Below are 26826 nucleotides of genomic sequence, written 5' to 3'. Positions count from 1 at the left end.
TTTAATCAGGCTTCTATGAAATCACATCAATTTATCATGCCCATACAATGGAACTCTCATTGATCATGGGCAGACTGCTTTACTGGCCTTGGGTTGTGCGATTTAAACACATAACTACACTGAAACTTGTCAGAATATCACCTCAAGGACCAGCCGCACGGTGGAATGTTTGGTATGCATCCTTTAATACACAAACAGCAACGCGGGGGAAACAGTATCTTATATTGTGTGTTCAGATAACAAGGACGGTGTTGATATTCGTAAATGTAGGACTGTGTACTTTAAATATGATGCAAATATTATTTTTAATCTTGATCCGGGGAAGATATGCAAAGTGTTACGTATTTTGGGAACCTTATTAAAAGATCTCACCCCCACACATAGGGGGCGAATGGTTTCTCCCGCCGTGGCAGCGTCTGTCCTGCGCAGCACTGACTGAAAATCAATGAAGCCAGTCAAACGGGGCTGGGCAATCGAAGTTGGGACAATTTACCGAGGTCTCTGTTGCCGGAGAGTCGACGACCAAAAGGATATGTAAACAGCTGATATGTATAGAATCCAATTGTTGTGTTTTCTAGCGGAGTAATTAGGATATCCATGTCGAATATTTTCCTATACTAATTCGAGGAGTTTGATGCATTTCGCTTGAAAATTGTAGCTTAACTCAAGAAGAAAAAGAAGAAGAAAAAACTACCCTCCCTGTTGGAATTGAGGATGATTTTTGCTAATTCTGGAAACCCACTAAGGACTCCATATCGCAAACTGGTAGGTAGATACGCTAATATTTATGAAAAAGCAGACTTTTCGACATTATGTCGACAAAGCTGACATGGAAGTCGCAAAATAAAGCTCTATTTGACAGCAGCTCACAGCCTAAATAAAGTCACGTACAGTCGACGCAGGAACAGACCAAAAACTTAGGCTACTTTGTTTTGCCAGTGTAATTTGAAATGTCAGTGCTGTGTTGCTGTGTGTGCGCTGCAAGATTCAGACAGTCCACTTTTGCATAATGCATATGCATAGGCTACCTGCTGCCCGGGCTGTGGTCCAGTTCCGATACTGATGGACAGACAGACAGACAGACAGACAGAGGCCTATGACTTCACTTCAGATGTTAAATGTAATGGCCACATTGACCCTACAGGTCCATGTCTTGACATAGGCTACATTATAAGTAGACTAGTATACCTTACAATAACATCTTACTTGTTACATATTTTGGCTTTTAAAATATTGTAGAGCCTAGGCCTACACATTATCTGGCATGAACATCACTTCACATAAATGGAACCAAATATAGGTTTGCAATTTACAAGTTGCATAGGCCTAAGCTATTCTTGTTCAGATGGACAAGTAGGCCTAAACATTTAGGTTGGCTTCTATTTTCACCAAACATTCAGCGATAGACGTCATAGGTTGCCTTAGATAGGCTATGAATTGTATGCCTATACTCTAAAGTGTAGGCTAAGTTATTTAATTAGGCTTCTTTCTAGCCTACTGTATCCTACAGAAATAAACACTATGGATGATGACCTATTGCCCACTGATGCGTTCCCTGCTTTGTCCCAGTTACGTAGCCTATAGCCTAGATCTATTTTTTTTTTAAACTCCCTTTAGCCAAACTATTTGAATAAGCGTATTTACTCTGACGTGCTCATGCTGTTATCCTGTGGCTATAGAGCTCCATTGGGCGAGGCCTTGTTACTGGAAGCCCTGTGCATTTCCAGCTCGGATATGACAGGCTTTGCTGGTCTGGAGCCGGCTGATAAGGCTCACGTCCCCTGCCCAGCATCGAGCGCGCGCTCTCTCTCTCTCTCGCCCTGCATGCATCTGAGTAGTCCGACAGATGTATGAAAACAAAATTCCCGTTTTCAGTCCCATGGAGAGAAAAAAAGAGAGGGGGGAAGTTGCACTCACCGGAAGCCCAGGCATCTGAAAATAGAGCTCGGGGCTGTGGGGCAGGCACTCTCTGTGTGTTAGAGTAGGCTACATGTGTTATACATTATTAATGGAATGTGTATAATGCATGTCTCAATTATTTAGTAAAAGTCATTATATGGCATGATATCTTAGATATAGCGCACACTTGCATTTGATACTGTGATGATGACAGTGACAAAGGTTTAAATGTAACTAAATATAAATGCAACATGGAGCTTTAGTTCCCCTTTTTTTGTTTAGCTCTTAGGCTTTTATCTCATTCATTTCCTATTTTTCGTTGTGCTTGTTATTTCTCATCTCGTGAACCACAGACATGTCAAGTGATTACTGTTTGTGTTCTAGTTGCTGACATTTTAAAGGTATTGGTTGGACATCTACTTTTTTGATCTCAATAGCATCTGACTGAAATTCACGCCTGAAACCCAACATTTTCAGCATTGACTCTTTGAAGTTGCTTAGGAATAAGATGTAATTGCAGATTTGTGTTGTTTCTTTTGCTGAAAAACCCCTGTGGAAATGTACAGATACACACTCTCTATGTTAAAGGAGCTGCCGTACCTAAAGACTGTACTAGTATAATGACACACGGTGTCTGTCACTATAACTTTTGGGGCCAACTGAAGAAATCTTTTGCACTTGTGTGGCCAGTCTGAGTTTTTTTTAGTAGTCGGTGGAAGCAATTCCTGTTTCCTTGGTAATTTGGCCTGACTGTAACCTAATCTGTGATCCAATGTAGGACTCGTCACAAGAGCCACTGCATGACGTCTGTTTTCCAAGAATTGCAAAAGATTTCCTGACTACTCTTCTGTCATGTATTCATGAAGCAACAGTGGCAACATTATTACTGTTGTCCTTTTGGAGCAGATACTAAAAAGCGAGGTTCTGTTCTATTTCAACTTTATGACACAGACCAGGGGAAAAAAGCCTTAACTGGTGGACGGTGGAGGAAATTAGGACATTTGCCAAAAGAAAATCAGTTGGGGAAAAACAGCAGGCCAAGTTGTGTTGAGGCGGTCGACCAGTCGGTCACAGGAGAAGATCCTCCTGGCTGAAGTCCAGACTCGGGTTGCTCAATCCTGTCACCGCTTCATGCTTGGGATTCCATCAGCTTCCTCTCAGCCTGTGACTCCTCAGTGAGGGGGGGGGGGGTCTAATCAGTGTCAGATAGTAAAGAAGACCAATCCCTGAAGGGGACAGCTCTTTCAGACCAGGACATCTGTATCTTGTAAACAAACATGCACAAAGTTGCCCAATCAAGGACTTTCTGTCTTTTCCCCCCCTTGCCGTCACATGGACAGGCCCTGTGCAGCTATTATAAGCAAGACCCAGAGATTAAACAAACTGGATTGCTTGGGAAAATTGCAGATTTTTTAAAAATCATCTTGGAGCAAAAATAGTTATGTCTTTTTGATTGTTGGTTTTAGTTTTGACTTATATGGAAAATAGACAAATGTTCATACTTGGAAGTCAAGTCAAACCATAATCTGAACATATAAATAAAACTACACTCATTAATGAGTGTGACCCGCTCATAGTGACATCCCCAAGGCAGTACAACATCAGCTTGACACAGATGTTAGAGCTACAACACCCCGAGGACCCTCGTTGTGCTGACTGCTACAATGTGATGGAGATAGCTCTGCAGATATGGATCAGTGCTCGGTGAAACATTAACCCCCACACTGGACACAAAACCAACCACGTGATACTAAAGATGGACTGTTCATCATTTTTTTTACCTAATATGTGACTATAGAGGAACTGGTACATATCCGGCCTTATTTTTGGACTTAATTTTTTTCGTGCATAAAGGGTCAGTCATCATATTATGATACAGTTGAATATATTGGTAAATGGTCTTTTGTCAACAAATCAAAAACATATTGAAGACAACGTAGATGTTTATGCAAAATCAGAGAGAGAGAGAGAGGTGCCTAATTATGTCTATCCCTTTTGTATATTCCCCATTTTCTTTTCCCAAAAAGTAACTCTGGGAAGGATCGCATCTATTTAAAGCTGCTTTAATCAGTGATGGTAATTTGGAGAAAAGAAAACCTCATGACTTTCAACCAGAGTGAGCAGTTAAATGCTCAATATCTGAAGTATATGCAGGCAGGTTTAGGCTTGTTCATTCACTGATACTTGAGAACATTAAGCCATGTCGATATTGTGATATGATAAATGATAGGGCTGCACAATATCAGAAAAACTGCTGATATCCCTTGCGATAAAAAAAAGAATACTTCTATATTGCTTATGTGTTTCTGCTTTCAGTTAACTGCCAACATAGACCCCAAGCAGTATGTAGCCTATGTAGACACTGAATACAACCTGAAATGCATTATTTCCATAATTCCACTCAAACAACATGGTTTTATAGTGTATTATTCATTGATCACTTGTGCAAAACATATGCATGTCCCCCTTTACAAAATGTTCTGGTAGGCCACATCTGATTGGCTAAATACTGTACATTGACATGGAGAGCGTGTATGCATGGCACAATAGGATATCGCGGTACGTATGCCTCTAATGTTGATATCGCGATAACGATACAGTTTCGACATATTGTGCAGCCCTAGTTAATTTATGGGACAATAGGATCTTATGGGGGCAGGGTGATAATCTGTATTATTAACTGACCTAGTTTTGATGTATTTCCCTCCTATTTCAGCCACCCTTTCTCCCATCATCGCACCCCATGGCTCCACCCAGCCCGAGCACCAACAGCAGCACCAGCAGTAGCACTGTAGGTTGGGACCAGCTCAGCAAAACCAACCTCTACATCCGAGGTCTGTCCCCCGCCACCACAGACCATGACCTGGTCAAGCTCTGTCAGCCGTGAGTACTACACACACTACTTCCTCCCATTATTATCTGATATTGATTAGCAATTGATTTTTCGGCCTACTTAGTTTTAGAGTCTACTAGTATAAATGGGCAGTGGCAGTCACTTTTTAAATACAAACAAATTCAGTGTGAGAAAAGTAAATGGTACGATGTAGATGCCATTTAAAAAAAACGTTGCACTTTTATTGTATTTAAGGACCAGAAAATGGATAGTATATTGCTTCTGTTGTCATTTGTTGTTATGGTAAATGTTCTTCTCGTCTAATAAACTTACTCTGAGATACAAATTAAGCCATTCAGGTATGTTTGAATATCTTCATTAAAACTTGAGATTTATTAATTTTTTCTCAATGAAAAGGACACACAAGGACAGAGGTAAATGATGAGCTACTTGACAGCATGTGGTACACAGCAGAAGAGATTTCATATATCTGATATATGAAATCTTTGCTGCTGTGTACTGGAGAGAGGAAAAAGAGTCCATAGCTCTCATTGTGCTTTGTATTTGCCAAGCGGAGAGAGCACCCTGGTGCCTCATAGATTTTAAGTGCCTAATCTTCACAGTGTGATACTGACTTTTGGACACAAAGCCGCCAATTCATTCCTCGGGTTTTTCATCGGCCCTTTGTGGGGACATACCATCAAGATTCAAGATTTTGATGTTAAGATCGTGATACTTGAAAAAGGACATTTTCTTTACTTTGAGGATGTTGTTGAAATTTATAGTTTAGGAGTTTTAAGTTCCCTCCCTCCGAGGAAGCCATTGCAATGTCTGTGCATTTTCTATTCCCACTTCACGCTACAAATATGACGTGCAGATTTATCACATCCTGTGTAAATCTGGCTTGACTTTATTTTCTGTGTATTCAGAATGTCTCACAATGTTACAATGAATAATCCTAAAGCATTTTTACTACCTAAATATACATGTAACAGTAGCTAAATGTACTACTATTTTGATGGTAGTGTAAGAGCACACATACTGTAGCCAAACACGATATGAGTTCAGATAAAGCAATAGGTCACAAGTTCATGCTCTTTCACCCGGTTTAGCATTTAGCATAATCCCCAGGCTAAAATATCCTCCTGGTTGACACAACGTGCGTCGTGGCTAGTATCGCTGTCACTGTAGATTGTGTAGGTCATCCTGAACATGATACCTATGTGCCGAATGTGTCCACTGTGCCACACATTAATTGATCACATGAAAAACCTTGCACCCAACTAAAAGATAAGAGAATAGCAACAAAACAATTGTCACGTTAAGAAGTAAAATTAGCTGTTTTGAATGTATGCTATAAAAAAAGAGGGGACTTCTACCTATTCACCACAATGCTGTCAGTTTTGTAACACTTTCCACAGCCAAGCATTTATTTAAGAAATTACACTGAAACAACGTGGTACTCTTAGATGATACCATTGGTACTTTCCTGCGGTCTGCTGCATGCGTCCCCTGACTGTTCTGTTAAAACCATGGCAACGGCATGAGCCAGCCCATACTTTTGAATGTCACAATCTACGTGTTTTGTGAGGCAATGGTTTTGCGTGCACACACACACACACACACACACTCACACACACACACACACACGCATCTGTGAGTTCAACCAAGTTTGTCAGCCGTGACAAGGTGTTTTTTGAGTTTTTTTAAAGGCCTGCAGTTCACCAGTTTTCTTAAATATCCTATTAAAACAGTAATTATTTGCCAGAAATGTACATACAGATGACTCCCCTAAGAAAAAAAAATGTACTCTTTGACAATCCCAAGTGTCCATGTGAGCCAACCTCTCCTTAACGGGTGGCTGTGTGTAAAGGTTGATGCAGTGGTTTAGTAGAGTGAAAAAAGGGACTGTTTAGCTTTGCGCTCACATGGTGGGGATTTTCAGTACCCCATGGAAACCACTTCCTGTTTCTCATATTTGCACGGTGATGTCATAGATTGTTGCTCAACCCCCTCCCTCCCTGTGTGTTTTCTAACTGGCTCCGTCTGGTACATAATCCAGCTAACAATGCCTCGCCTTTCTGCTCCTCCCCTAGGTATGGCAAAATTGTATCAACAAAGGCCATCATGGACAAGACGACAAACAAGTGTAAAGGTGTGTGAAGTTTGTTTTTTCTCTCTCTATCTTTAACAACACCGCCCTCTTTTATGTCTCTTAGTCTCTCTAATTGAGCATGTGTCTCGGAAATCTCCTTTTCAACACCTTAACGCAAGAGAGAATTTCATGAAGCTTCTGCACTTCCCTCGAAGTTGGGAGACATCCAGTCAGTGTGTGCATTCTATCCAAACATCATGTAATTCAGCAGCTATGCAGTTGTCACAGATGAGCCAGGGCCTAGTCAGGAAACAGACAGGCAGGCTGCTTAAAGCTGCCTCCCAGCTCATGTTATTTTTAAGCCTCAGCCCTTGTCTGTCGGTGTGTCAGGGCTATGGGTGGTTCCTAGGAAGAAAAGTGACCGACTCTTCCCCTTCCTCCCTGAAATGACAGAGTTGGTCTTGGTCCAGTTCTATTGGACTCCCCGTCTGCCCAAAAGAGGGACTTAATGATTCCACCTAGCGCTGATGGGATTAAGAGAATGCCTTGTCACTGTCCTCTAGAACATACAGATGCCAGTTAATTGAACGCTCTCAGTGAAAGAGGACACCGTTAAAGTCCTTGTAAAGCTCTGACTCTGAGTTTCGTTTAGAAGTAAGCCCGGCTCTAGCAATAACCGTGTGCCAACTTCAGTTTCACTAAGTTATTTTCAAAGCCATTGTTTCTTTTGTTTTATTTTACTAATTTCAGAATGATCAAGAACTTAGTAGTAATAACTCAGACGAGCGTTCACATTAAACTTTCAGTGGCAATTGGACCCATTTCTCATCTGAAAGAGCTGTGACATTTTCTCCCTAATTTAGCATGAATAGGTTAAATATAGCAGCCGCAGTGGAGGTTAGGGACTATAGGTCCACCCTGTTTGTACCCCCCCAGGACAAAGAGCTGACCTGAGCCATGAATGTCACACTGGTATCTGCATCCTCAGCAGTATACAACACCTGCCTTCTACACACACAACCAAAAGTGCCTTGCACACACTGTTAGATACAGTCATATGAAAAAGTTTGGGAACCCCTCTCAGCCGGCATTATAATTGACTCTGCTTTCACAAAAAAAAGATAAAAGTGGTATGTCTTTAATTTACCAGGAACAGCTAACTACTTGGATGTTTTCCAAACAAAGATTTTTTGAAAAGCAGTATTTGGTTGTATGAAATAAAATAAAATGTGAAAAACTGGCTGTGCAAAAATATGGGTACCCTTGTGGTTTTGTTGATTTTAATGCCTGTAACAGCATGTAAAACTGATGAATTTAAACACAAAGTTGGTTGGATTATGTTGTTAAGCCTTGAACCTCATAGAAATGTCTGTTTAATCATGAGAAAATGTATTTTAGGTGCCTAAATGCAAGTTGCACTTCTCTTTGACTCTCTGCTGAAGTGAGACAGAATGGGATCATCAAAACTGCTCCCAAAAGATCTTAAAAACAAAGATTGTTCATTGTCATGGTTTAGGGGAAGGCTACAAGAAGCTTTCCCAAAGGTTTCAATTGTCAATTTCGACTATAGGGAACGTTGTCAGGAAATGGAAGGACACAGGCACAGTGGCAGTTAAACCCAGGCATGGCAGACCAAGAAAAAAACAGGAGCGGCATAGGTGGAGGATTGTGAGAATGGTTGTACACAACCCACAGATCACCTCCAAAGACCTGCAAGAACATCTGGCTGCAGATTGTGTATCTGTACATCGTTCAACAATTCAGCGCAATTTGCACCAAAACATCTGCTTTTTATAAAGACCAAATGACTTAATTTTTGTCTCATCAGTCCAAAGCATTTTCTTCCAATATGAAGCTGGCTTGTCTAAATGAGCTTTTGCATACTCCATGCAACTGTATCTGTGGCGTGGGCGCAGAAAGGGCTTCCTTCTCATCACCTGGCCATACAGATGTTTTGGTGCAAATTGCACTGATTTGTTGAACCATGTACAGATACACAATCTGCAGCCAGATGTTCTTGCAGGTCTTTGGAGGTGATCTTTGGGTTGTGTGCAACCATTCTCACAATCCGCCGCATATGCCGCTCTTGTACTTTTCTTGGTCTGCTAGACCTGGGTTTAACTGCAACTGTGCCTGTGTCCTTCCATTCCCTGACAACGTTCCTTACAGTAGAAATTGACAATTGAAACCTTTGGGAAAGCTTCTTGTAGCCTTCCCCAAAACCATGATAATGAATAATCTTTGTTTTTAAGATATTTTGGGAGCAGTTTTGATGATCCCATTCTGTCTCACTTCAGCAGAGAGTCAAAGAGAAGTGCAACTTGCATTTAGGCACCTAAAATACATTTTCTCATGATTAAACAGACATTTCTATGAGGTTCAAGGCTTAACAACATAATCCAACCAACTTTGTGTTTAAATTCATCAGTTTTACATGCTGTTACAGGCATTAAAATCAACAAAACCACAAGGGTACCCATATTTTTGCACAGCCAGTTTTTCACATTTTATTTTATTTCATACAACCAAATACTGCTTTTCAAAAAATCTTTGTTTGGAAAACATCCCAGTACTTAGCTGTTCCTGGTAAATTAAAGACATACCACTTTTATCTTTTTTTTTGTGAAAGCAGAGTCAATTATAATGCCGGCTGAGAGGGGTTCCCAAACTTTTTCATATGATTGTAGACCTATACAATTCATAAGTATACACTCACATACTGTAAAATCAAATAGGACACACAACTGTGCTTTTTTATAGTCACATGTTACAACCACTAATGAGCGCACAGCCCATCACTTGCCATAAATAGAGGGGTATCTTGTGTGCTATAGAATATTGTCCTAATCATGCTGATGGCTCCACAGGATACGGCTTTGTGGACTTTGACAGCCCCGCTGCGGCTCAGAAAGCTGTGGCCGCCCTGAAGACCACCGGTGTCCAAGCTCAGATGGCAAAGGTGAGGATTCATTACAGTGTAATGCTGATATCCCATCCCCAGTAACACCGTCTCTCCTCCATCTTAAACTTAATCCCTGTGGTATTAAATAGCAGGACTAGAGTCCATGACTGCAGGGTGGTTACTCCTCAGCTCCTTGGTCTGTCTCAGTTACTCTGAGACTACTGAGCTAAATCATGAAGGAAGCATGTGCTGAAAACAGTGTGCAGGCGTGTTTATTCAATTTTAGGCCTTTTCACAATCCCACCCCAGATTTACTGAGGCACTTGCATCCATTTTCAGGAGCAAATGTGCCTGACAATTTTGCGATAATTATTAATAAAGACAATATCAGGTTGTTGTGTGGGTGGGCTGTTGTGGTTTATATTCATTATAACCTTGAATTTGAACTTGGGTTTAAATGAATCGTGAAGTCAAAACGGAAGTTACTTCTTTTAATTTTTTTGACAAGACATTCACAGTGAACACTTGAATACATTTCAATTGTAGTATTCTAGTGAGACATTTGGCAGCATCCCCATCCTCAACCCGCTACAATATGAGCTGGAGCTCCTGTTGCATTAGTTGCATGGTTATTATAATAGTAAAACGTGTACATTTGTGCTACAACACTTTCAACATAAATGTATCCTAGGTGTTGATATTCGGTTTATAAGGTGTAAGTGTTTGTGAAAGTGAGACTACAGGGTGTAAAGATTGGTGTTCCAGATGTACCAGAGAAATGATTGACCATGTGGACATGCTAGGAGCTGAGACCAGTCCTTCTGTCCCACAACCTTTACACATAGTTTGCTTGCATTACACTATTGCTTTAATGGGGCCCAGTGTAGACAGACAGACAGACAGCTTTATCTCTTCATAATATAATATATAAGATTTTAACATGGAAGGGACTTAAGTAGGACTGTATTGCATCATACTCTCTGAATTTAGAAAAGGAAGTAAATAATTGTGTGTTGTTATGGTAACAGGGACCAGCCGTGGAGGAATTAGTTCCCATACAGCCCTGAGCAAGAACCCCTTGGCCTCATTTCCCTGTCTGGGGATCTGTGGAGCTTCTTGACATGCCTCCGTGCACCCATTTTGCTTTTTTAATTAAAACAGAGCAGCTTCAAGGGCCATGCCAAAGTTGAATCTTTGTATTGTGGAAAGGTAAATGCCATTATAAAGTGTGAGCCTTTCACTCCAGCTTTCTTGGTCTCACTATTGCCGAGGCTTGTTTGGGCTTAATGGACTCTCTGACAAAGGTCCCTTTTCCTGTTTTTTTTTCTTTCTTTTTTAAAAATCTGCCCAGGCACCCTTCAATGCACTTTCACTCATTATTATTTCAATGGCAGGTGGTGGGAAGTGGTCAGATAAGAGTTCCCCTTCTTTTTTTACCTTATGTTGAATGAATGCCTTGTGATACTTGATTATCTTCCCTTTCTACACACAGAGGGATTCAATTAATGCATATTTGTCGAAGTAGCTGTTAATATCCATAAAGTTGGATAACAGGAATTCTTAGATAGGTTGCTCAAGTCAATGTCTGATCCTTGGATCAGCAGCAGGCTAAATCTGGGTGGAGGAAGTGAACAGGAAGCACATGCCTGTCCCTCATTACCACCATTGTAATGTCCTTGAGGAAGATACTTAACATCCCAACTGCTCATATTGAGCTGCTTAGTAGTCAGCAGATAAGACTCAGGCTTATTGGGCACATACCATGTTGGAATGTGAAAATTGTTCCTAAAAAAAAACACAAAACTCTTATTAAGTGAAGGCTGAACGTATACATCTTAAGATTTGCATTCTACATTCACACATCCTATATCACAATTAGAATGGCCACAGAACAACATGTCTGCTGCAGATCACAACATTTGTACAGAATGTCTTACTCCCTGTCTCTGTAGCAAGGCAAAGAGAAACTCCCCTTCATCAGCCACACCTCCCTTCATCAGCGTGCGTCAGTCCCTATGACTGACTGATGGGTGGTGACCATAGACTGTATATAAGGAGTGGTGACCCATTCAAAGCACAAACAGTTGTCTTATCTCGCCACCATATTTCTGTCCCTGCGTTTTGCTCACGTTTTTCAAGTGATGAAACAGTCAGTATAAAGTCGCTGTACAAATAGAAACCACGTGGCAATAGAGAACAGCCTAAATTAATCCTGCATAAAGAAATTATTAATGAATGAGGATGGGATGGGGGAAAGAAAAATTACTTTAAAGGCCTTTTTCTATGCATGTGTGTGCACACGCCCATGTGTGAAAAGCAGGTCAGAGTAGAACCGATGGTATCCTACTCTTTCTTTTAAGTTATAAGAGCTACTCGGAGCTGAGGTGCCAAAGCACATTGCTCTATCCGCATCTCCCGTCTTGAGGGCCAACTCCTGTGGCTCATTCGTCATTCCTCCTAAGTCTAAAATGTTGATTTTATTCAGTCAGCCTATTACTTTTAGCAATGGAGCCTCGGCCCTACTGTAGCTGACTCTAAACAACACAACGCTGATGAATATTAATGGTGAGAGGCTGCTCCCTGGGGACTCGTAGCCGTGTTTTATGTTTTTCTGCTGATGCTTTTCAAATGCAGCAAGAAAACAGCTGCCATGGGCTCCATGCAAATCTCTATTTATCACTGTTCATAGTGACCCTTCACTGCCCAAAACCCCCCAACAGAGACAGACAGGAAGAAGAAGCACACAATAACTCTATTACTGTGGTCCATATTAGAGGTCTATTAAGTGTTTACCCATTTCCAGGAATTAATTATGTGTAATTGGCAAAAAGCAAGCTGTACTTCCCTTCTGTCTCTCTCTCTCTCTCTCTCTCTCTCTCTCTCTCTCTCTCTCTCTCTCTCTCTCTCTCTCTCTCTCTCTCTCTCTACCTGACATGTTACCAAAGCTGGTGTGAATGTGGGAATGTTTCTGTGTTTACCAGGTGTGTCATGCATTTCCTATAGTATTATTAAATTACGTCTGGCTTCCTCTTTCTCTTTTTTCTTTTCACAATACAGCAACAAGAACAAGATCCGACGAACCTGTACATCTCCAACTTGCCTCTGTCTATGGACGAGCAGGAACTGGAGAACATGTTAAAACACTTTGGCCAGGTCATATCCACACGCATCTTGAGGGACTCCAGTGGAGGCAGCAGAGGAGTGGGCTTTGCCAGGTCAGATCCTGCTGTCATTTACTGTCCATGACTTATGGTCCTGAAACAATATTAAGAGACATTGTGTAACCAGCACTACACCAATCGAACAATTAATCTAATGGCAAATACCACACACGGTTATGAATCAACAAAATAAATGGTATCCAACTGAGATGATGCCACGTGGTCACAAAATGACTGCAGTAAGCAGGAATAGACCACTGCTCGACCAGCAATATAGAAGTGATGCCAGGGGTGGGGGATATCCCTTTTGCAACATTAGGAAACAAAGTCTATAGGAAATGTGGTATTTTATATATAATTAAAATATTATATTATAAATAAAAAACCTTTAAAACACACTGCATTTTTGCTGATTTATCATGATAGAAATTCTCACGCGGCTCAATGTAGAATCTTTTTCATTTCTAAAAGGAAGGCCTTCAAACACATAGCTATGTTGTCAATTACAACGCAGAATGAACAGTTCTTGTATGGACAAATGGAAACTCCTTTAAAGAATAGTTTCACAGTGAATGGCTGGTTTAATTATAGAGGTAATGCTGGCTTCCGCTCGCCATACTGGCTTAACCTGCCGTCTGACTGAAATACCTGACAGGAAAGGCCCGGGTCATGAATGACAAACATAATAACAATAACCATAATGCATCATTGGAATATTTGTGGGTGTGCAGTGCACTAATATATATGTGAGGCCCAAATCGTAAAGACTATACAAATGAATTCCACAACATATGTTCTCTTTAGGCCTGCAATCTTTTATATTGAACCACTCTTTTCCACCCACGCAGAAAGGAGGACATTCTTGGAAAGTACCTGCACACCCGTCTTACGTCAGTGATCGCTGATATAGTTGTGCTTTGTGTGTCTTTTATAACTTCAGGATGGAGTCAACTGAAAAATGTGATGCAGTCATTTCTCACTTCAATGGAAAGTTTATTAAGACATCTGCTGGTGTGCCAGGTAAGTCATATTGTATAATTAATTATCTTACCATTACCGGCAAACACTGAAGAAATGTAATGTCAAATGATAAATAGATAAATAGACAATGTAAAGGACAATCACAGGATATGTCTTGTAATGACTATAATGTGTACATAGTTGGTGGGCGGTGGTGAACTGGCAGGATAAAGCAATCAGCAGACCGATTCGTGCTCCCAACAGGAGTCAGCGAGTCTGTTGCTACGGCGCTTATACTGTATACATTCAGCCCCAAGTGGCCGAGCCCAGACAAAGAAAACGAGAGAAAGCTGCTCTGTGTGGCCTCCACTCCCTCTCTAAGCTTTTTAAATTGGATTATTAGACTGAAATAGTCTCTCTGCTGGCCTTGCCACCTTTTGGAAGGGGAGGGGATTACAGCTCCTGCACAGCTGCCAAATAAGATGTCTGTGTTCCCAGGCTGGCTAGTAAATGTGCACTCCCAGGCTTCAGGGAATGAATGAATTGCAAGCAATGACAGACAGAGCTGTGTGTGTTTCTGTGTGTTAATGTTTGTTCTAGACAAACCTTTTATTTTATTCCCTTGACACCTCTCTCTCTCTCTCTCTCTCTCTCTCTCTCTCTCTCTCTCTCTCTCTCTCTCTCTCTCTCTCTCTCTCTCTCTCTCTCTCTCTCTCTCTCTCTCTCCCTCCAGCGCCACCCGAACCCTTGCTGTGCAAGTTTGCCGATGGTGGACAGAAAAAGAGGCAAAGTCTGAATAAATATGCTCAGAATGGTCGGGGTTGGGCGAGGGACGCTGACTCGAGACTGGTAAGTGGTGCCTGGGATGGAAACCAATCCCTGGCCAGATAGGAAGAATAAAGGGAAAAAAGTTGTCCATGATAAATGGTGAAGAGTCTTACAAATATAGTGGAAGAACTTTTTTTTTTTTTTTTTTGCTAAAGAGTCATCTAATGGAATCAATTAAACGTATCATATCTGTCACTCTGAAATGCTCTTGTTTCATTGTAATGGAGTTTTTACCCTTGTTGTATTTTGTGTAGTCAAGGGGCCTCTTTCAGGTTTGAGCACAATGGACACATAATAGACTGTTGTATGATGATGATGTGTCGGTGTTGCGTGCTGCAGTATAGTTGCCAAACCTGTGCCTCTTTTTGCTCCCAGGCTGGAATGACACTCACGTATGACCCCAGTGCAGCTGCTATGCAAAACGGGTAAGATACAACAACAGATTAGGTTGCACTGCTGTGGGTCAAGATATATTCATGCGTAGCTAACTTTGTTATTTTGATATGATGCCCTTCATTCTGTGTCCACAGATTTTTTCCAGCATACAGTATTACAAACAGGATGATTGCTCAAGCGTCCATGTCTCCCTACATGTCTCAGATGTCAGCATACCACCAGGTTTGAATCCTTCAATGATGAGCATGTAGCTTTGATACTGTGATAAAACATTTCATTCATCCGCTCTCTCCATGTATTACCTCAGTGTTTTATTTCTAAAGCGTGTGTCGTCAGGATTCAGAAACGTGTCCTTGCGTGGTTTTGGAGCTGTGGGTTAAATATGTTACAAAGGGCGCCGGGGCTTTTCGTGCTTGTCGCCGTGCCAATCACAGGAGCATGTGATCTCTGTAAATAGCAGCTGTTCAGTGCCAATGTGTTTACAGGCTGTGTTTGTGGGATGTTTCCAGGTGCAGAACCCATCCTGGATGGCTCATCAACCTTACATCATGCAGCACCCAGTAAGAACAAAGCACACTAAATCCTCTCATAGTCGTCGCATCTCTCTCCCTCTCCCTCTCCCTCTCCCTCTCCCTCTCTCCATCTCTCTCTCTCCTCCTATTCCCTCAAAACATTTCCCTCTGAGGTAGTAACCAAAGTGAAAAAGAAAATTCTGTAAACAAAGAGACACAATATTGTAGATTAGAGGTTACACATAAGGTGACACTGATCCTTGAGGATTTACACTAAAATGTTTGTATAGGAATGTAAAAAAACTGTCTTGTAGTTGATGACAGATGCTAAATATTTTATAACAGATGGATTTGGACTGACAGAGAACAGTCCTCTCTTGCCATGACAATGAGCCAGCGTAGATGAGGAAACACTGTGAGATGCATCAGGCCAGCCAAGATGCTTAAAGGCAACTTGCTCAACTTGTGACTATTCACCTTCTGCTGTGGGCATTAGATGTGAAGTCTGAGATAACTCTGTGTCTCTTTGCCCAAAATCATAATTGCATCATTTTCGCGACACGCTATCATCTTTATTCATCATGTGTTTTGAGTTGTATTTGAGTTTAATTGGAAGACTAATCCCTCAGTGACTTTGTATATGCACAGGCTGCACGCAATTCTCTCATCTGCTCCCACTTTTTGTTCCAGGGTACTGTGCTATCGCCCTCTATGGACCATTCTATGTCACTACAGCCCACTTCCATGATGGCACCGCTGGCCCAACAGATGGGTCACCTTTCTCTGGGCAGTGCAGGAACGGTGAGAGTGCGTGATAAAAAATTAGTTCACACGTGCTTATTTGAGACTACGGTGTTTTTAAAATGCTTTGATAAAATACACTTTTCATGAACATTGCGCACGTGTGACTCTGTTTCTCCCCCTCCTTCCATGTGCAGTTTATGGCCGCCAACACAGCTATGCAAGGTGCATATATCCCACAGTATGCACACATGCAGGCGTCAACTGTTCCTGGAGAGGTAAGTGCACTAACATCACCGCAGCCTTGATGTGTGTTCTTCCTTATCTTGGTTTAAAAACAAAAGCCTATTGTTGGCCAAAAATGGCTGTGGCAAAAGCATCAGGGTTATTTTTACTCTGTCCCTCTCTTCCAGGAAAACGGTGCACAGTCACAAGTGGACTCATCCGGCAATCATTCCCCATATTCCTTCCAACAAACCAAGTAGCGCTGAGGTAACATCCGGACAACAGCTACAACAATCATGTCGACAAATGCAATGCTAAGGATCTTTTTTTCACTGTTTTGCACAGGTTCTGCAAATGTTTAGGTGAGACTATTTTCTGTATCATTTATCAGTGAGAATACCTGAGCTAAAAAAAAGTTTTGAAAAACTTTTATTTTCATACTAGAAAACGTTTATTTTGTTACCAAGGATTTCCACAGACAGGATACAGGAAAGAATCATGTGACTAGTTGGTCAAAGAGCATGATATGATAGTAAATATGTCCTTTTGTTAATATTTCTGGATATTTCTTTTCTTTTCTTCTGAAGGTTCTTTTTGCGCCAGAAATTTTTGAAAATGATGTTTTTTGTGCTTGCTGTGTGAGTGTTGCTATGGTGAAGTGTTCAGTGTTGTTTTTCTTGTAAAGTGATTTTCTCTTTAGTACTTTTAGATTGATCTTGCTGTCTGATTAAAATTTGCCTTCATAGTTTTGATACAGTAGTTGCACAGACCACCACACAGAGCGGCAATGAACAGGAATATGTTGAGAGCTATTGCCTTGAAATTAACTATGTAGGAGTTTTCCAATTGGAATCTATTTTACGGCTTTTTCCCCTCCCAAAACTGATAGGAAGTATAGTAAATTTTTAGAGGGAATGTTTTGAATGGAATGACTCCGCATCTGATCATTTGATTGGATGTTATATTTATTTAGCAAGAAGTTCTTAAATGTTTCTGGATGTTGGAATGTGTAAAACATTTGTCTCAAAGATCCCCTTTTGATCCTTGCCTTTTTGATTACTTGGTATTGTAGAATAGCCCAAATTGAACTTGGTGGGTGGGGGAATGAAAATGGGAAAATGTGTGTTATGTGTTGGTCGTTTTATTTTTTTTAATTCTTTAAATTCTTTTTTGGTGATGTGAATTGTTATTTTGATGGTGTATGTTTTTTCACTTTAATTTGAAAACTAACAGGAAAACATGGACTTATGATTGTGCAAAAAAAAAAACTTCATCAAAGCCTTGTAACAGAACTTAGGCAAAACTTCAGCGAGTTGGGGGGTAAAATAAGATGGATGAATGTTGATTTTTTTGCACCTCACTCTTTGATAAGAAACAAAAAGAACTTGGCACTTTCAAACATAGTTTACTTCACCAAAGATGTGTGAGCTAGTAGACTGAGGAAATAGCGTAATTTGTCTCTTTAACTAGGACATAGGTGACTCTGCAAATTAGATTGCAGTTTGGACAGTGGTGCCTTTTTTGTATGTACATCTACATTCAGTTTTCATAGGTTGTAATACAGTACAGACATATAAGCATGTAGGAAGGCCTAGATCCAACAAGTGCCACAGATGAATATCATACCTGAAAAATGCAACATTTAAGATTGATTTAAAAAAGAAAGAAAAGTAAACTATGAGGGGACAGACAGTGCTACACTAGCAATCTGACATGACATAGTGCTAAAAGTCTGATTCCTTTTTGATCATAGTGGATTAACACAGGTTTCTTTCGACTGTGGCGTCCTCCAATATGCCCCTGATTGGACCTGGTGGTCAGTCGGACCGGTTATCTACCTCAGAACATTCTTTCTCCTCTGTACCAAGTCGGGTTAGCAGGTCCAGCCCGCCCTTTCCAGACCAAATGCCATGCTCAGGAGCTGGCCGCTTTCAGTTTTTTTCCTTAGAGGTTGTTTTAAGTACTTCTGTAGATTTTTCTTTTAACCTTTTTTTTTAAGATGTATAAATGTAAACATTACGGGGGCAACAACAACATGTTTATACTCACGTTCACACATTCAGTTATGTCATTTTTTTTTAAAGTGCTGCTGCTCTCAACGGCAACAGATTCCAAAGGCTGATCTGACGTGTGAAAGACCAACAATGACGACAAAGGGTTGTGGCGTTCACTGGATCTGCTCCTCCATAACAAACATGTTTGTTGCTTTTGTCTTGGGTCTAGACAAACTCGCGGCAGCATTCCCTCTGTAGTTAGCGACAAATTGTAAAGGGCCGCTGTGATTATACTTGAGATTTCTGTGTAATGCCTGAGACTGAGAAGTTATACTGTCTTTGTGAGGTTTATGCTGCTAGTGGTGTCTGAACCAAGTGCCATAGTATCTGGGTCAAGAGTTGCAGAGGTTGCATCAAAGAAAAAAGATAAAATGCTCATATAAGTAACCACCATTTTGAACAGTCGTTAAGTTATATGAAAAAGTTCTAATTTATGAAGAGTTTTGTACAGACCGCTTGAGGAAATAAGAGATTTTCATAGAACTATATGGAAGTTTATTGTTTTTATTTTTTTACATGTGCCACACATTTGCCAGTGGTAACTTGTATGTACAGTTTAAGGAATCTTTCCTCTGTATTTTTTGTTTTGTAGTGTTTGTTAAGCCAAAGACTTTTTTTCAGTAGATTGTTGCCTAAGGTTTACTCTTTCATTTCTTGGACATTTTTGAATAAAAATTTTCAACTTTTAATCTGTTTTAAATCTCATATTTATTGGAGCGATGAGCAACTGTTCTTCTTCATACTAAACCCTTGGTATGCCTATAATCCCATCTAAACAGAGTAGAGCTGGATGCTAACCTTACATTGCTTAGTGATTCAATTATGAAAAGTGCATCATGGATGTAGTTTGCGAGTAAATTGTGGTGGGGGTGCTTTCCTCACAGAAGAATAAAATATCATACTAGACATCCAGTATACACTATACCTATCCCATATTAAATATAAAACATTTGCAGCCTGAAGCTCAGTCTTGTCTCAGCACTTTTAGTGTATGCTGTACCTCTGAGTTGGTCTACCGGAATTTTTGAAATGCTGCTTTCAACCCAAAGGGACAGGGTACTAGGGTAGGGGCAACATCAACACTGTCACATGGTATTGTAGACAACATGCATGGCCTGGACAGGGGGGGTTATGGGTATCAGGAGGTATGACGTAGGCTGGGGTGGATGGGGTTGTCTGTGAGCAGGCCCTGCCATGACAGATGGGTCCCGACGGTATCCTGCAGTGTTGTGCCACCCTACGGGAGAAGAGGAGCAAAACTCGCGCTCCAGCTGGCTGTGTTTGTGCCACCTGCGCCTACAAAGCACCGGAGTTGTAACCCCCTCTTACCGGATGAACGACAAGCAGTCAGCCCCTAAGGCTCTCTGCTGCCCCCTGCCTCACCTGCCCAGACGGGGCAACTTACGTCTACTGTATTGTGTATATCCCTTATTAATTGTCTTCAGTTTAGGAAGAGGGAGCTGTTTCATCCTATATATAGTTATGACCTAAAAGATAACTACAAACCATATTGAGACCATATAGCAATAGATAAATAAATAGGCTACAGTCATTACAAATGTTAGTCTTCAGATTTTGTAGAGTTCAATATTTTATTATAATTTATTTTATAGTAATATGGTTAACGGCAAGAACACAATATTTTGTATTGCCATTAATTCAGTGATCCTGTTTCAAACAATCGATGATCTATTTAATTCTATGAATTTAAAGCTAAATAAGTTGAATATGTCTCTCACATTTCGGTTCAGTAGAACATTTTCACATTTGAGGAACTGGAAACAAATAATGCTTTAGATTGATAAGTGTATTAAATGATTAATAACTCATTCAAATTGATGCTGATACATTTTTCTAGCTTTTTGGTTTCAATAAGTTTCTATTTAGTAGGTGTTGCTGTGTCAAACCCTTAGTGTAAGCTCTGTGTTAACTAGGCCTATAGAAAACAAACTAAGACAAGTGATTTAAAGTGAAATGTATAATTCTAATCAGTATACTGGATTTTGTATTTGAAGAAGTTTAACGTTTACGGGATATAGGATGTTTTCAATAATGCCGTGAGAGAGCGCATTATAGTAGGATACTCTTAGAGTATTAAAATAAATCATAATGCAGGAACTTCACTGCAATTAACTCTTTGCGTACAGCACCACCTTGAGGTTCCTGTGTGCAGAACAATGTGACTCCACAGCTGAATAACCAAAGAAGCTTTTTTCTAAACATAATCCTACTTTTTTCTTTTCACTTATTGTCCAAGTTATATTGTCCATGTTCAAATAGCCTATAGGCTTAGATATTGAGTTGTTTTGGTTGCCAGTTGTGTCCCAGTAAAAACAAACTTGAACTGGTTGTAAAACAATGTTGGGGAAAAGAGTAGATAGGTAAATGTTCACTGTATTTACCATAGATAGTAGCCTATATAAAGGTATTTACACTATTTTAAGTGTTAGGTGTTGAGGCCATGTTTGGTGTGCACCCCTGCTGTGCGCGTGAGTGTGTGCGCGTGTAGGTGGGCGGGATCTCGCTCACGTTGCTGCGGAGTCGAGCAAACAGTGTAGGAACTTCAGAAACTAGTTTGGCGCTACGTGATTTTTGGTCTTCGCTGTCATGGAGGAGGGAAGTCTCCGTCCCCTAACAGTGCTGTGTTTCCTTTTCGTGCTCTGTACGCAGCTGCGGTTGAGTTTGACGGCAGGTAAGAGTTCTTAAAACGCACTATTGTGTTGTTGTTGTTGTTGTTGTTGTTTACGTGAATTGAGCATTGCGTTAGCCTGCGTTAGATGGAATATCCTACCTTCCTCATATCTTGTATTTACTTGCGGGGTTCTCTCGATAAGGCACATTTTGCCTACTAGTTAGACATTCATTAGGCCTTGGCTACTAGGGCAAAGCTTTCCTGAATGTCAACACTGTTGTTGTTTTTTGCAAATGGCAACATAACCGTGATCACGCGATATCAAACGCTACACGAAACTAAAGAAGACGGCTGAACTTGTGTGCTTCCCACTGTTGCATCTTGTAAAAGCAAATACAACAAAAGTCTGTGTTTACCCCCTTCGGGTTGGGTGTAATGCAGGACAGCATTATTTGGATTTTGCCTGAAGTTGACTGATTTGCAAATCAGTTGACGCTATGATAAATGGCAACACTGTCAATGAAATGATTACACTCATTGGAATATCATAAATGTGTAGAAAGGTTATGACCATTTGAAACATTGCCACATAGATGAGACATTTCAGATAAACTGGCACCTAGAACCATGTCGGCAAGTTGACAGATGTTAGGACTTTTTGTTGAAGTTGGAGACAGACAGCAGAGGTCATAGGTCAAGTCTGATCCTAGATAACAGGACACTGGTCAAAAAACTAGAAGGAGAACAGTCTAGAAAGTCAAACAGGGACAAAAACTTCGGGGATAAAAAAGGAAGTGAGTATTTTTTAAACTGTACACATACTATTGTAGGCGTACTGTCCATTGGGGGTTGCAGACTGTTATACAGCAGTGTGTTGTTTGTGTTAGTTTGTTAAGTCAGTCATATTTCGAAGGTGTTCATTTTTGTCCCTGCTGCAGTAGACCCAGCTTATTTCAGTTAGGCGGCCATGTTCAAAAACTTTCCATGACCCTATTCTGTCCCATGATTTCCCTCAGACTGCCCTGCAGACGGCCGCACCTGGGTGCCGCTTGGAGACCGATGTTACCACTTTGTCCACGGAGATGAAGACAAAATCAAAAGCTACACCTTTGAGAGAGCGAAAACCCTCTGTCAAGGATTTGGTACCCCGAGACATTTTATTTTCAAAATATTTTGTTTATACCAACAACAAAAAAAGTGTTCTCAGTGTGGGTTGGATTCTGTTGTCATACACTGGACTGCTGGGCTTTTTTTCCAGAGCTTTTGACTGTCCAGAGCGCAGAGGAGAATGCCTTTGTCCTTGAATACAGCCCAGCGGTGTGGAAAGATAATGTCAACATCTGGCTGGGAATGTATTATGACACAAACAGTAAGTGCCATGTGACCGGAGCAATGTGAAAACATGCTTCCATAAGAAACACTGAATCTTGAAGGATGTTGTTTCAGATGTTTGCGAATAATAACAAAGTTTATTACTGTCTCAAAGCCCATTGAGTATTTCCTCTGAATGGTTTGATTGATTTTATTTGTCTCTTTGTTTGGGTTCAACATGCTTTTAAGTCTGTGCTTATTCTGAGTTTTTTCCCAGAATTCTGCGCACCTGTTGACAGTGTCTGCTTAAACATTTAACCTGAAAGTGTATCCTTGATCTTGGAAACAGTCCGTTTGACATAATCTTTTTTTTTTTTGTTTGCCAGCTCTGCGTTTTTTGGTTATTCCTCAATTTTTTATTTAAATTATATGAAGTCCTGTGCTCTAACAGTAGCTTGCCCCCCATAACCTGCTAGTAGTAGCTTATTTTTAAAAACTTGTATGACAACACTGACTCATCATTGTCTTTACATCTTGGCACAACTTCAGGAAATCCTGTTTGTTGATACAGCCATCGGAGGCACTGTGGAGGAAGCTAAGCTGATCCTCAATAATATTTCACAGATTTCTTTCAACATTAATTGTTATGTTCGGTGTGTTTGCAAATGTTGGTGAAGGTGCATGGGAAAACCCAAAGGGGACTTCATAGTTCTTCTATCACATGGTCTGCGTTACCTGTCAAAATGCCTTTTGTTCTAGCTGTCCATCGTGCTGATTGGTGTATCTTTTCAGGTGAAGACATGAAGTGGTTCGGTGATGACCCCGTGCTATTCACCAACTGGGTGGAAGGCTTTTCTGATTCGGACCTGGTTCCCATGGATAGGTGTGTGGCTCTGCACAGCAACACCGGAAAATGGGACAATGTCAGTTGCCAGGACGACGTGGAGAACGGAGTGGTCTGCGAGACGGCTCAGAGTAAGATTGAGCTTTTTTAAAAAGGTGGAGTCAGCGATTCTGGAGAATGCTTGTTGTCAAAATCAGTGAACATCCCCTCACAATCCGCTATCTGTCCACACCGTGCGTGTGCTGCCAAGAAATCTGTAAACTGGTATGTAAACAAATGGTTTGTAAACAAAGGGCCCCACATAGCTGTTTGCAGAGCCTAGGCTATGTATTAACACTGGATTTCTTTTCAGCGTACACACAGTACAGACAGGTAGCGGATCGCAAGGAGATATTCACTGATTTTGACTAAGTGATTTTGACAACAAACAATCTCCAGAAGTTCTGACTGCACATTTAATCTCATGAATTCAGTATAGTTAGGCTTTTTAGCTAATGTGACTTCAGAAAATATGGTTGGGATTGTTTCCCTCTTGCTTCACTGTGTGTGTGTGTGTGTGTGTGTGTGTGTGTGTGTGTGTGTGTGTGTGTGTGTGTGTGTGTGTGTGTGTGTGTGTGTGTGTGTGTGTGTGTGTGTGTGTGTGTGTGTGTGTGTGTGTGTGTGTGTGTGTGTGTGTGTGTGTGTGTGTGTTTTCGTTTGTTTGTTTTTCCCCAGAAGCAGAGGAAGCCAAGCAAAGTAAGTGGACTTCTGTGGCTTTTTTTCTTTACTTATTCCTGTGATTTTGTGTTTATAGCAATGGCCTTCCTTACATTGTTAACATGTTCCCCTTCAGAACCCAGCCCTCTTCTGTCCGCCCTGGTCATTCTCAGCGTGGTCGCTATCATTGGAGTCTCAGCAGTTATTTGGTTCCTGCACCAGAAGCACGATCTTAGCTCGACTATCGTTACGGCGTTCGAGTACCACCCTCCGTTCCGAGTCCTGGACACGGACCAGACGTGCCTGGTGGAGGCTGAGGAGACGGACAGCGTGCCATAGGGGAACTCTCTCTCTCTCATAGGCCTTTCACACCGCCGCAAAATCGGAGCTAGTTCTGGGCTTGTTCGGAGTTAGAGCCAGTGTTTTGGTTTCACACCGCCAGAGAGCCTGCTCCGGGCCGTAAAAACCGGGGGAACTCATACCCCAGGATTGAGCAGGGTTTGATAAGAACTGCTTGCGCGAACGGTTGGGGGAGGGATTATCCTGACCAACCAGAGCAACTCAAACCTCATGCCCGCCATATTTAAAAACACCGCTACTACGAGACGTAAACATAACATAATTACCGAACGTAGCGATCAAATTGACCGGCGAGAATACGCTGTATGGGTCCTGTTTGCTTAAGAAAGCAAAGCGAGAGCCAACAAGTGTAAAAATAAGACGTATTCGCCGCTGTTGTTGTGCTTAAAGCTAGCGGTAGCTTTAGCGTTAGCCACAAGAGCAGCGGCGTCGGGTGACGTACACACACGTTTACAGTGACGTCATGACGTTGCTCCATGGCTGTCTCCGGTCGATGTGAAACCAACCGGTTCATAACTGGGATAAGGCTGTAACCAGTTTTGAACTGACCCCAACACCAGCCTGGAACTGACTCTTGGTTCATTTTGGTGTGAAAGGCCTATCACTCTCTCTCTCTCTTTACCGCAATATAAAGCATCAGGCCCTCCTCAATAGGTGGGTGCTCATGCAAAGAGAAGTGCACTAACAAAAAACAGTTACTGAAGTAGTTTTTGGGATAACACATGTCAACGTCATGACTCATAATAACATAATGTGATTGTAAAAAAACTGATGCAAAGCTTACTTTAATACTAACCTTTCATGGTGGCACATGGTGGAACAATTCACTACTTTTTTGTCCCCTGCCGTAATAAAGGATCGTCCGTACATATTTCAGATCGGCCTCTTCTACACGTCTTCTAATTATAGGTGTAGCATCTGACTCTACACATTTCTCATACAGAATTTTGGGATCATTATTTCTCGCTCACAAATTTAAAGTAATATACCATTGCTCACTAAAAGTAGCAGGGATAAAATGAAGAGCAAAGCTTTGACGCTTTTTGGGAGCATACTGAAGTTTTTCTGTTGCATGGCTACTCCACCGCTTAAAAATTGCATTCCCATAAACTTTGGGGACTAACTAACAAGTGGGAGATTTAAATAGGAATGGTCATTGAATGACCCGAACAAGAGCACAGCTGGAATATGAGCTTTGTTACTCTTAAATGTAGGCACTGCTGTAGATTTGCACAGTCCATAATGCAGATTCTTTAAGTATTTGATTATCTTTGGGTATTAAGGTAAAATGTCATATTGAAATGGAAAGCCGTCCTAAGCAGATCCTGCCATATACTGTATATAGAATAGAGACATATTTCCCTACATTCTCTCCCGGGCTTCAGTTTTTATTATGACTCGGACTACAGACTAACCAAAATATAGCAAGTAAAGTTTGAAAAAAACATTTTCAAGGTGACTTTATGTTACGTTTAAAAGATACAATAGGTATTTTTTGTGTTTTTTCCTAATTGCTGCCCATGAAATCCAATCGTGGCATTATCAGTGATTTATTTTTCATTACGATTGTATTGTTTGGAAATGAAAATCAAAAAAATAACCAAGTGTTACATTAAAGACAATCAAGTGGGGGCTATGTGATGGGTATGTTGCAGAATGACATGAGACGTCACTATATTGTATAAAATACCCCTTCTGAATACTGTTCTATATTTCCAACAGCAAGAATGCCTTTGTGCAATACTTAAAATGAATGTGGCAGGATCTGAGCCCCTGTGTGTTATTCAAAATAAAGTATGTTTGACTTTAAGATGGGTTTTTTTTGTTGCTTTTATTGAATTGACATGAGTCAAAAAGTTCCATTATGCAGAAACAGGAAGTAATTCTAGCAGTTTGCTGGCAGTAATATGTCGCCTTCTGGTTTTCGGTTGTCCAGCGGTTTCAGGAATCTGCAAGTAGAGGGAAAAAAAGAAAAGAACGACTACTCTCCATTTCTGTGTGATCTATATAGAACATTTCAGCTAAATATATATGTCAATTCATAATTGAAGAGAAAAGGATGAATTAGGACGCCAAATTTGGGGATAGGGTCTTAATCAGTTCTGAAAGGATATCTAAATCACTGTCATCTTGAAAACTGTCACTCCCCGCTAATGTCCAGTGGCTCTGTCGACATCTCAGCACGAGCCGAGATGAAACAGGATTTAGAGAAATCAGCGGGAAATCTCTTTTTCTTCCATGTCAAGCACATCTAATTTTAGATTTCCAAGAAGTCTCGTCATATGTTACATCTTGGCTACTGCATACAACTCTTTTTGCACTTTCTCAATGGCTTTAAAACAAATCTTATGAATTATCAAAGGCATAACCAGGCCCA

General features: G+C 40.9%; 2 protein-coding genes across 4 annotated transcripts; both read left to right on the top strand.

The window, feature by feature from the left end:
- Positions 1-474: 474 nt before the first annotated feature.
- rbms1b (RNA binding motif, single stranded interacting protein 1b) lies at positions 475-19289 on the top strand. Of its 2 annotated transcripts, none has more exons than XM_080037626.1 (13): positions 475-765; positions 4616-4782; positions 6829-6887; positions 9695-9786; positions 12787-12944; positions 13831-13910; positions 14584-14699; positions 15054-15103; positions 15209-15296; positions 15584-15634; positions 16277-16387; positions 16525-16605; positions 16741-19289. In XM_080037626.1, exons 1-13 carry the CDS (start codon positions 715-717, stop codon positions 16810-16812), a joined length of 1176 nt encoding a protein of 391 aa, XP_079893752.1. In that variant the 5' UTR covers positions 475-714; the 3' UTR covers positions 16813-19289. The 2 variants fall into 2 exon arrangements, with proteins under 2 accessions (XP_079893752.1, XP_079893751.1); XM_080037625.1 differs by having other exon boundaries at positions 16277-16393.
- A 1866-nt stretch (positions 19290-21155) lies between these two features.
- On the top strand, positions 21156-26259 carry cd302 (CD302 molecule). Of its 2 annotated transcripts, none has more exons than XM_080037876.1 (6): positions 21156-21298; positions 22255-22380; positions 22497-22607; positions 23342-23524; positions 24111-24128; positions 24226-26259. In XM_080037876.1, the coding sequence occupies exons 1-6, from the start codon at positions 21214-21216 to the stop codon at positions 24426-24428; spliced, it is 726 nt and encodes a 241-aa protein (XP_079894002.1). In that variant the 5' UTR covers positions 21156-21213; the 3' UTR covers positions 24429-26259. The 2 variants fall into 2 exon arrangements, with proteins under 2 accessions (XP_079894002.1, XP_079894001.1); XM_080037875.1 differs by having other exon boundaries at positions 24108-24128.
- Positions 26260-26826: the final 567 nt, after the last annotated feature.

Source organism: Ammodytes marinus (genome assembly GCF_949987685.1).
Source record: "Ammodytes marinus genome assembly, chromosome: 12".
Lineage (NCBI taxonomy): Eukaryota > Metazoa > Chordata > Actinopteri > Uranoscopiformes > Ammodytidae > Ammodytes > Ammodytes marinus.
The sequence above is the reverse complement of the archived record's forward strand: the minus strand, read 5'-3'. Positions and strand labels throughout refer to the sequence as shown.